Genomic DNA, 10,863 nt, shown 5'->3' on the forward strand with positions numbered 1-10,863 from the left:
CATCCTATTTTACAAATGAAGAAACTGAAGGTTGGAAAGAATGCCTTACAGCTCATAAAAGCAGAAACAAGGCTTGAATCAAGGGCCTTTTTGATTCTGGACTCCACACTCCCAATGGTCACATTATATCGACAAGTGGGAGAGTAGAAGGGTAAGAAACACAAGATGTTTCAGAGCGAATTGCGGTGTCTGGGTCCCTCCCAGGGTGAGCCCCCTTTCCCCTCTTTGTCTTTTTCATCCTGTGCTACTGAGGAGTGAAGCAGATTCTGGAAAGATGATCAGATAAGTAGGCAGATGATATAAGTTGGAGATTTTATTATAGTTTTGACACATTTCATAACAAGCACTAATCATCCTCAGTGTTCAGTTGTCATTTGAAAAAAATGTAAATGCTACATCTGCTCACTGCCTGTCTTTTCTTCCAGACAAAAGAACACATGTTCCTAACAAGGGAGTGAGTTTTGTTCCTCATCCTCAATCACCGTTAGAGAAGCCTGAGCCTTGGGACAGGGAGGGAATGGCTGAATCTTCAAGGGCTCCCCTCTCCCCCGTAGCCCAGGCACGCTCCCAGGACTTCTGGGCCCAGCAGGTGTTAGTCCTAGTCCCCATCTCAGTCTCACAGATGAGAAAACAAGGGAAGGTGTGGCTTCATCAAAAACCCGCTGACAGCAAATGTCCGAGTCAGGCTAGGACCACATCTCCAGATTCCTCCTCCAGTGTTCCCTGAACTCCAAGACCCTCCAGAGTCTCCTCTCCAGCTGCAGGCAGGCCCGAGACGCCTGATGGAGGCGGCCTGAGCCCACCAGTTTCTAGGAGTGCTGGGCACAGCCAGGATCTGTTGAGATCAGCGAGTGGTCCAGAAACGCAACACAGATGTTCAGCACCACGGACAGCTCCGCTGGCCTAATTGACTGGAGAGGCTCGTTGTCCCTCAAGGCTGAGTGTCGTGGGAGAGAGAGAAAAGTACTGCTTATATGATCTTAGAAACCATCTAGTCTGGCCCCTCCCTTTGCAGGCAAGGAAACCCAGGAACAGATACAAAGACTTGTCCAAGGTCACATGGCTGGTCACCTTGGAGGCTGGGTCAATACAGAGCCAGAGAGGAAAGGCAGCAGCCCATTTCCTCACCCCTCTTCAGGGCCCTCAAATACCTGATCCCCACGTCTTACTAGTGGCACAGCCAGAGCTTGAATCAAAGTCTTTAAATCCCTTGCCTTTGGGCATGGTAAGAAAAGAAAAAAAAAAAAAAGTGGAAAGAAACTGAAAGAGCACCTGGCCCTGATGGAAAGGTCTGTGACGGGGCCTCTTCAAGTCCTTGACAGGAGCTTCCTGCTTCCCCAAGGTGATGTGGCCTTTTAGAAACAGTTTCGTTACTAAGGAAACCTCATTCCAGGTTTCATCTCCATAGCAATTCATTGGAGTTTTCCACCCTTCTGTAAGTATACATGTGACTGCTGATATGTACATTGCAGAAAAATGAATATAAAACCACATTTTTAGAAGTGGAGCATCTCATGACCCAAGTCTGCAGTAAGGAGCATAACAAGGCAGGTGCCAGAGAGACAGGGTGCATGGCATCAAGGGCCCAGGGCAGTCTTTGAGGCAGGTATGCCATCTCTCTGCCATTGCAAACTGCTTCTAATCTTTACAGATCAGTGTATCTTAGGCTCACCATGAGCATAAATAGTTTCTCCTCTTCTGTATCATCCGCTAGTGCCCTTCCCATGACAAAAACCTCAGAGTTGCCTCTGATGGTAAGAAGTGCTGGGGCAAGGAAAGAGGAGGCTGATTTCTTTTCTTTTTTTTTTTTAGTCCCATTGTTTTTGTTCTTCTTCTTCTTCTTCTTTCTTTTTTTTTTTTTTACATCCTGCCCCCCCTTCTTTTTGTCTTTTTAGGGCCTAACCTGGGGCACATGGATGTTCCCAGGCTAGGGGTCGAATTGGAGCTGTAGCTGCCAGCCACAGCCACAGCACCTCAGGATCTGAGCCTCATCTGTGACCTACACCACAGCCCATGGCAATGCCGGATCCTTAACCCACTGAGCGGGGCCAGGGATCAAACCTGCGTCCTCATGATACTAGTCCGATTCGTTTTCGCCGAGCCACGATGGGAACTCCAGGAGGCTGATTCTTCTGACTGCAACCTCTTTGGTACCCCACGAGTGACTCCTGCTGCCCTTACCCATGCACCCCAGTTTGGGGCACCCCTGGAACTGTTCCCTCCTTGTGTGGCAGACCTTGCTTGCCTGATCTGTCTATGAGCTCTGGGAACTCCTTTCAACATGACCTAAACTGCCGCCTATTTTCCAGGAAATCTTCAGGGTTTCTAGCCCACTGAGGGCACCCCTTCTGTTTTCCAACCATGCTATGGATTTTCTTTAATATCTGCCCTCATGTTTATAAAGCTGGCTGGAGTGACTATTTATCCACCGTCTCAACCTAACCCTCTCTTTCTCTCTCTACTTATAGTGTTTTTGGTAACATTTCTTGGCCACTTCAAGTCTGTTTAATGATGGTGATAGGTTGTTACTTTCATCTCATCATCATCAGCATCATCTTTTTTTTTTCTTTCTTTTTTTGGCTGCTCTTGGCATATGGAGTTCCCAGGCTAAGGATCAGATCCAAGCTGCAGTTGCAGCGTATGCACCAGCTACAGCAACACCGTATCCTTTAACCCACTGTGCCGGGCCAGGGTTCCAACCTTTGTCCTAGTGCTGCAGACACTGCTGATCCTGTTGCACCACAGCAGGAACCCCTTCATCATCATCTTTATCGTTGGGAGTAAGACTATTTCCTGACGAAGGAGTCACCATCACATTCTTCAACAAAGAAAAGTGAGAAGTGCTCACAAAAATCCCAGCATCCCAAACAACGAAACAGAAAAATCAAGGCATGGTGTAATTTCAAAATTTCAATCAAAATCATGAAGTGTGTCAGCTCTTCAACTTCCACACATCTTTTGAACTCAGATAGACCTGAATTTGAACTCTGGTGCCATTGATTGTTCACTGTGGCTTCAGAGGAGTGACCTAGAGAGCCTGAGCCTTGTTTTCTTAAGTGGAGATGACAATAGTTTCTGCCTTGCAGGAATGATTAGATCTGGGTTAGGAGAAAAATCAGAAAGGATTATGAGATAAAATATGAAAATTGTTTCACACCATTGCCGGCGTGTGGAAGATCTTCTCTAAATAGCAATATTAGCACCTAAAAGGGGACTCGTTCCCATGGAATTTTATTTGCATCTGATTGAAGTGAAGGCTCATCCTCCTTGTGTTTTACTTGATGACATGTCTTTGATCCCTGTGATGCGTGATGCTGCTTGAAAGCAGAGCCTGTGTCTTCAACCAAGTTTTGGGATGTTTCTAAACTGAATACAGCATCTGCCGGGTACCATAGAAAATACACAGAGAAGACAAATTTTGGTCCTCAAGGGTAGTATAGTGTTGGAGACGGACATGGACACTGATAACCAGAACGCAGGCCTGAGCATGCACTGAGGCAGTGTAGCCTGGTGGTTAGGAGTATGCACTCAGAAACCGGTCTGCCTGGGTTGGAATCCCAGCTCCATTCACGGGCTGTACAATCTCAGACAAGTTTCTTCACTTTGCTAGGCCTCAAATGGAAAATAAGGACATGGTAGCAGCCACCTTGTAGAAGGGTTAATGTTTGAACTGAGCCTAACACGTAGAAGGGCTCAATGAACATTAGCTGTTGTTACATAGATGTACAAAGATTGTACGGTGGGGATGTGTGATAAGCGCAATTGTAATTCTCTCCCGTGGATGAGGCTGCACTGAGCTTGACCCTGAAGGGTGAGTAGTTCTCAAAGGGCAGGGGAAGTAGGGACACAAGCGTTTGGGGAAGCCAATCAATAGAAGTCAAGTCATGGAGTGGGAACTCAGCAGCATTTTCAGGGTGTAGCTTGGCGGCTAGATCACAGGGGGAGAGCAGAGGGAAATGCTGGGGAAGGGGCTGGCAGAGAGGTTTAGGACAGCCCTAGAAGGTCGTGAACCCTGGCTCAAGCATTTGGGCAGTGCTCTGAGCACTCCCCATGACGGCTAGCCAGGGGGGCGCAGCATGAGGTCGCCTGTTCTTTGGGCAAATTGGCTTGGTGGCATCAAAGGAGAGATCAGGAAAAATGGGGAGTGGGTGGGAGCAGAGACCACTGGGGTGTTCTAGCGCCGCCCCCCTCCCACCCGGCACTAATCCGAAGGATTTAAACCAGGGAGGAGATAGGAGTGAGTCACATGTGGTTTCCGGCTGGGTGGCTAGGAAGGTGGGGAAGATCATGGTCTTACAAAACCGAAGCCACAGGAAAAGGCTTATCTTGAGGATGGGGGACCTTCTTCAGCCTGGGGCATGTGGCTTGGTCCAGTGCGGATTCTTGTATCTCTCTACCTGCCAGTCCTCACAAAGCCCCATAGAACACCTTGCCCAGATCAGGTGCTTGGTGCGTCCCTGTGAGTAAGGAACTGGGGACTGAGGTGTCCAAACACCCTCTCCTCCAAATCCAGAGTCTTCCTCTCCCTCCTCAGACAAAACAGGACTATGGGGTGATTTGTGCTCCCCCGTGGACACCCCTAGCAGAGGTTGGCGTAACTGAGTCCCTGTGTGGATGGCTGTTTCTATACTCATGTTATTAGCATCTTGAGGATGTAGTTGCCTTCGTCTTAGCAACCTCCTCAGCAGCTAGTACCAGGACAGTCATGGTTAAGAAATGCTGCCACTTGCTGGCACAGTCACATGACCTCTCTTTCTCTCTCTCTTTCTCTCTCTCTCACACACACACACACACACACACACACACACAGATGACAACCTTAGAAGAGCTGGTATTCTAATTCCGTTGTCTTTTCTTCCCCCGAAAATTCTGTTCCCCAAGGATTAAACTCCCCACCCATGCCCCAGTATCCTACCACATCACAGAGCTACGAGGGTGCGCCAGGCACTGCTCCAGGATACCCCATCTTAGGGACCTGGACGCTTGCCCGATGTGGCCTGGCCTGAGCTGGGGTTAGGGGTTCTGGACATCCATGTACCTGGTGAGATCTTGATTGACAAGAGAGGACCATGAGCTGCACTCATGGCTTGCTCCTCAGAGATCCCACTAAATTCCTCTGTACCAAGTGTGTGTGTGTGTGTGTGTGTGGCCACATCGGTCTGTGCTCATCGCTTCTCATGCTTCACTCTCCCTTCTAAGCTGCCCTAATGCTCAGGGCTGCTCTTGGTCTGCGGCTGAGCTGGGGTCTCGGCAGAGTTCAGGCAGGTTGACTCCTGGAAGCCAGCCCAGCACGACTCCATGTGAACTTGGCTCAGACAAACAAGTGGGAAAGTAAGTGGATGTTGTGAGGTGAGCCCTCCCTACTGTCCCATATTCCAGGGGACATCTCGTTGGTGGGGGCACAACGGACTCCAGAAAATCCATCCCTGACTCAGAGGAAGGGAAGTGGAGGGTTTGACTTCATCCCTGAGACCCTTGGTGGCTGAGAGCTAGTGGCCCCGTGGAGCAATGCAAGTACCGGGGGCTCAGGGGCTGCAAGCCAGGCTAGACTCCAGCCCTGCCACCCCCTCTCTCACTCCAGTGCCCGCATGGTACCTGGCCAACAGGAGATTCCCAGTAGACGCTGGTTGAAAGGATGAACTTGGGCAGGTCCGTGAAACGGAACCATAGTTTCCTCTCCTATAAACAGACACATGGGAGACTGTCTGCTCTTACTCACCAAGCTGTCGTGGGCAACAAACAAGAGTATGTGGCGTGAAGGCTGGATTCACAGATGGGGCTGGATCCTAGCTCTGCCCCTTCCTGGCTGGGTGACCTCAGGTAACCTCTTTGAGCCTCATTTTCCTCCCCCATAAAGTGGGAGTAGTAATGAAACTTCCTCACCAGGATGGGAGCTCACTGATGGGCACGTTAGACTCGTGGTACGTTGTTTTTATCCTATTTATGAGAGAGCTTTGCAAAATACTTTGCAAATATGAATTACTATTTTTCTGTTTGGGATCCCATTTCAGAGAATCAAATATATCTTGCTGGGAAAGAGTTCATACCAAAACCAAAAATAACAATAATCACAATAAGTATCTTTCCTGGGTGTTTATTTCGTGCCAGGCACTAGGTTGGCTACTTTATACTCATCATCTCATGAGAGCTGTGGGTTCCACTGCTTCCATTTTATAGATGAGGAAACTAAGGCACAGAGAGCTTGAGTTACTTTTCCAGAGCCACAGAGCTAGGAAGCAGGGAAGCTAGGATTTCAAAGACCATGGTTGAGGAGTTCCCTTCTGAACTCAAGACCCCCAAAGATGTGGCCCCTGAACTCAGGGCAGCCCTTGTAGGGAGATCAATCCCTGGGGAGTGGGGAGAGGGCATTGGAGAACCAGGTCCCTTCTCCATCCAGCACCTGATGCCCCAGGCTCAGGACTTGGATCTGGTCTTGCCTTTTCCCCTGGAGCACTAAGCATCATGCACTCTTACATCACTAAGTGTTCTTGCCCCGAAGTTTATATACGAGAGCTCTGTAAACACTGCAGGACATCGAGGCTTTGGGAGAACAAAGATGGGCTGCGAATGAGATCTCACCTTCCACTCCTTCCCAGGACCCCACTCACTCTAGCTCTTTCCTTCTTTGAGGCTGAGCCTGGCTTCGTGTGCCTGCCTGTGTGAATGTTTGTGCAAGAATGCCCGTGAGTGTGCCTGTGTGTGCATACATGTGCATGTGCGTGTGCCAGTCATGGGATGGAACGCACAGTCATGTTGGTACATGTCTTCATTGTCCTTTTTCTTCTTTATTGTGAGAAAATCCTGCAAAGCTTCCCCACTAAGGCTTTCCTTTTTCAGCAAATTCAGGAAACTTAACTCTTGAATCCTCTTCTCTTAACTCAGTCAGAAATCATGTTGTTTTTTTTGTTTTTTTTTTTTCTTTCTTTCTTTTGGCCTTGCCAATGGCCTGTGGAAGTTCCTGGTTAAGAATTGAATCCGTGCCACAACAGCGACAATGCCTTAACCCACTGAGCCACCAGGGAACTCCTCACAGATCTATTTTATTAGAGGAAGGGTCTTGCCGTGTTTGCTCCAATGTGGTCAGCCAGACAACAGCGTCCAAGCTGCATCCCTCCTGAAACTCCTATTTTCCTGTCATTTGGGTTGTACATGAATGCCTGCAGCTGTCTGAAGTGCATTCTCCAGGCCAGCAGGTCAGCCCAGGCTCCAGACACCTGTGCTGCACAAAGCCAGATACTCAGGTTGCCCAAATCATTCAAGGCTGCTCTCTCCAGATCAGGCCAGGCTACATAATGTCACTCTAAACCATCAACAAAACATTCTGCACGTTGTGAATTTTGCCCCATAGACACGTTACAAGTAATTTCAGGCCTCTAACCTCTACTGGACTGGCCTAATTGGATGAACCCTCCCAGGTCTGAGATTGGGGTCATGGGGTAGGGGTGGGTGGGGAGGTGACACATCCTGATGATGGTGATTCTGATGACACAGGAGGGCTCAGGAGCCAGGAAGATTCAGACCCTTCATAATCAGTGACTGTCTATGCTTTTGTTGAGATACTGTGTGCCCCCCTCTCCCATCTTGTGTGGTACTAGTGCTGAAGACATGAGACGGTGTTCTCTCCTTCTCTCTCTCTTTTTTTTTTTTTCTTTTCTTTTTAGGCCCGCACCCACAGCATATGGAATTTCCCAGACTAGGGGTCAAATCCAAACTGCAGCTGCCAGGCTATGCCACAGCCACAGCAACACTGGATCTGAGCCACATCTTTGACCTATGCTACACAGCTTGTGGCAACACCATATCCTTAACCCACTGAGCAAGGCCAGGGAATGAACCCACATCCTCATGGATACTAGTCAGGTTCTTAGTCCTCTGAACCACAACAGGAACTCCGAGATGGTGTTTTCTATACTTCTCTGCCCAAAGCCAAGTAAGGCTTCAGCCACCTTCCTTTTCATTCACCTTGACTTTGTACCATGGCAAAAAAGAGAAGAGGAGAAATCCACTGGAACCCTCCCTGCAAATCTTTCAAGCACCAGGGTGCCTGAGAGGGGTTGGTAAGGGGGATATACAGGTGCTACAAAGCCCAGCTTTCTCTCCTCCACCCCCAGACCCCCGTCTCAGTTCTTCCCTAGACCAGACACTTGCAGACAGACAACCCACTTCCCCTGGGCCTGAGTGCCAAGGTTCTTAGTGCTAACCCTGCTTTAAGGACATTCTGCACCTGTAAGAGGTGCCAGGGTTCTAAGCAGCAGGGGGCATCTCATAATGGAGGTTCCAAATACCCAAAACCAAGCTTCACTGGAGGTCATTTACTTCATTTTAAACATCCTGAGTCCTTTAAACCACCAAGCCCTCTCCCAGGCTTACATTCCCCACCCCCAACCCCCATAGCCTCTCTTTCCTTGCAGCAAAGGGGCATCTTTAGAATCTACTCACCTACCCTCTGCAAGGGTGAAGTCAAACAACCTCTTAGATTGTGCTTTTAGCCTATAATTAAAATTTTACCTCCATCTAGACAGCCCCCAAATTAAATTTTATTTGTTAATTGTCCCAATGTATTAACTTTGCTGTTTTTCCCTTTGGGACTCAAGTCATTGATTTTTTTTTTTCATCTCATGAAAGAGATTCAAATTTCCCAGTGATTTAATTGATCTCACCAGCTGTCCTGTCTCTCTCTGCAAGACCTACCTCTGTGGCTGTGAGCATAGATAAAGGTTCCTTTTCCCCTCCCTGGTTTTGGCTTAAGAGGGAGGCCTCAGGAACCCCCCGACCGTGACAGCTGCCCAGTCCGGCAACCCTGCGTCCTGTGACCGACTTAAAGTGCTACACGCTAGGCTACACACCGCCCACACCCGCCAACACACCCCAACATACTCACAGCCTACAGCGATGGCGGGTAGAAACCGCCGGAAGCACGAAGCCCGACGGCTGCAGTTTTATTACAAGATTTCTTTCCAAATGAGAAATCAGGCCAACAAGCTCAGCGACTCGGATTCGTCAACAACTCTCCCCCACCCCCACGCTGCTCGTAACTCGCCCCACTCCATTCCACCCCACCCACACACACACAAAATTCCCACGCAGGTGACCTCAGCCCCAAGCTGCATCCCACAACCTCTCCCTCCACTGCCTCGAACTTCCTTTCAAAGAAACATTTAGGAACCCCCATCCTTTACCCTCCCATCCCCCAAGGCTGAAGCGCAATCAGGACCCAGCCGGGTGTGGAAGTCCCTTTCCGATCCGCCGCCTGGAGTCCCGCAGTGTCCCAGACCCAGGTGCCCCAAGAAAGGCCATGCCCCCTTGCGCTGCCCGCCAGGCGCTGCCCGAGGCGGTGGCAGAGCTTGGGGAGGGGGAACTAGGGTCCTGAGCTTCCTTCTCCGTCTTCTTCCAGCAACTCAGGCGAGGGCGGGACGAGGCGGTGCTCAGTACAGCCCGAGGATGGCAGCGCCCACGTCCTTGGAGGGCCGGCGCTCCTGCATCAGAAAGTTAATCATGCTCTCGGACTTGATGAGCAGGTTGCAGCCCAGGAAGAAAACGCCAAAGACCACGGTTAGCGACAGCACGCAGAGCACGGCGATCTGCGCCACGCGCGACACCCACAGGCTGCGCTCGTCCGGCTCCAGCCCCGCCGCGACTCCGTCGCTGGTGGACAGCGGCGCGCCCCCGGGGCAACAGCCCAGCCACGTGCCCAGCCCGTGGCTGCGGTTCCCCAGGGCGGCTTCTCCACCGCCGCCCAAGCCACCTGCCGCTTCCAGGCCACTGTGGTTCAAGAAGGTCGTGTTCATCGCCGCTGCGCACCGGGGGTCTTGGCGCGCGGTCGCGGGCGCTCCAGGAGACTTGCTGGCGTCCGCGCTCTTGCAAACGCTCGGGTCCACCTGTGCAGGGGGAAGGGAAGAGGGCGGGGGGCTGTCCGCGCGCGGCACCCCTCGGGCCGCCGGCCCCTGGGCACCTGGCGGGAAGCGGCGGCCCCCAGAAGCGAGCAACAGGCTTCGCGGAAGCTGGAGCCGCAGAGCGGAGCGCGCGTCGCGGCACCGACTGAGCTCCGCGCCCGCCCTGCCGCCCCTCCCCTAGCAACGGCGCCGCCCCCTCTCCCTCCTCCTTCCCCTCCCCCCGCGACGGGCCCCGCCGCAGCCCGGGGGGACAGGAATGCAGCCTCCGGCGCTGCGCCCCCGGTGTCCCGGGGCTGGAAGCGGCCCGGAGATCAGGGCCGGTCCGCCCTCGGTCGGCGAAGCTCGACACCCTCCCGGCAGCCTTGGTCTGTTCCAGCCGGAAAACATCTCCCCAAGGCGCCCATTCCGGGATTTGGTACTCTGGGCAGTTCCACTCCTCCTGAGTCCGCCCTAAATCTCTTCTGCACTCTTTATTTAAGTCGCGGTAAGCTTTCCCAGACCTCAGAGGAGTTGCAGACCCCCCACCCCAGTGTCGCCGGCCCTTTTCCCTCTCCCTTCTCGCGGCCGCGGCCGGCTGGCGACCCGCCAGCGCCATTCAGGCCCCCCAGCTTCCACGGTGGAGGCGGTCGCCTCCCGCGCACCTCGCCCGCCACCCGCCCCACTTGACTTTTTAAAAAATTTAAATGTAAGTTATTGTGTTTTCCCCTTCTCCTTCCTTTTTTACAAAAACACGTCGCCGTAAACTAGTTAGAAAGTATAGATTAGCAAAAGGGAAAAAAGTCTCAAAGCTCATAATCCTACGCCCCCGGAGTGTCCATGTTACCGCCTCAGTGCAAAATCTTCCTGGCCTTTGTCTCTGTGTGTCTCTCTCTATATGTATTCAAAATAAGGACGCACTGTTCATCCATGCTGTTTGGTACATGCTGTTTTGTAATTCTTTGTCATGTAACAATTTACCCTTTCGTAATGA

The 10,863-nt window shown here is 51.3% G+C and overlaps 1 protein-coding gene across 1 annotated transcript; it reads right to left on the minus strand.

Moving 5' to 3' along the window:
* Window positions 1-8,895: 8,895 nt before the first annotated feature.
* Window positions 8,896-10,040, minus strand: RPRML (reprimo like). Its single transcript, XM_005668698.4, has one exon. The coding sequence runs from the start codon at window positions 9,786-9,788 to the stop codon at window positions 9,426-9,428; it is 363 nt and encodes a 120-aa protein (XP_005668755.1). The 5' UTR covers window positions 9,789-10,040; the 3' UTR covers window positions 8,896-9,425.
* Window positions 10,041-10,863: the final 823 nt, after the last annotated feature.

This window comes from Sus scrofa, chromosome 12 (assembly GCF_054392235.1).
Source record: "Sus scrofa isolate SSC_HxYL_T2T_F1_AM1 chromosome 12, Sscrofa_HxYL_maternal_Yorkshire_Landrace_v2.0, whole genome shotgun sequence".
NCBI lineage: Eukaryota > Metazoa > Chordata > Mammalia > Artiodactyla > Suidae > Sus > Sus scrofa.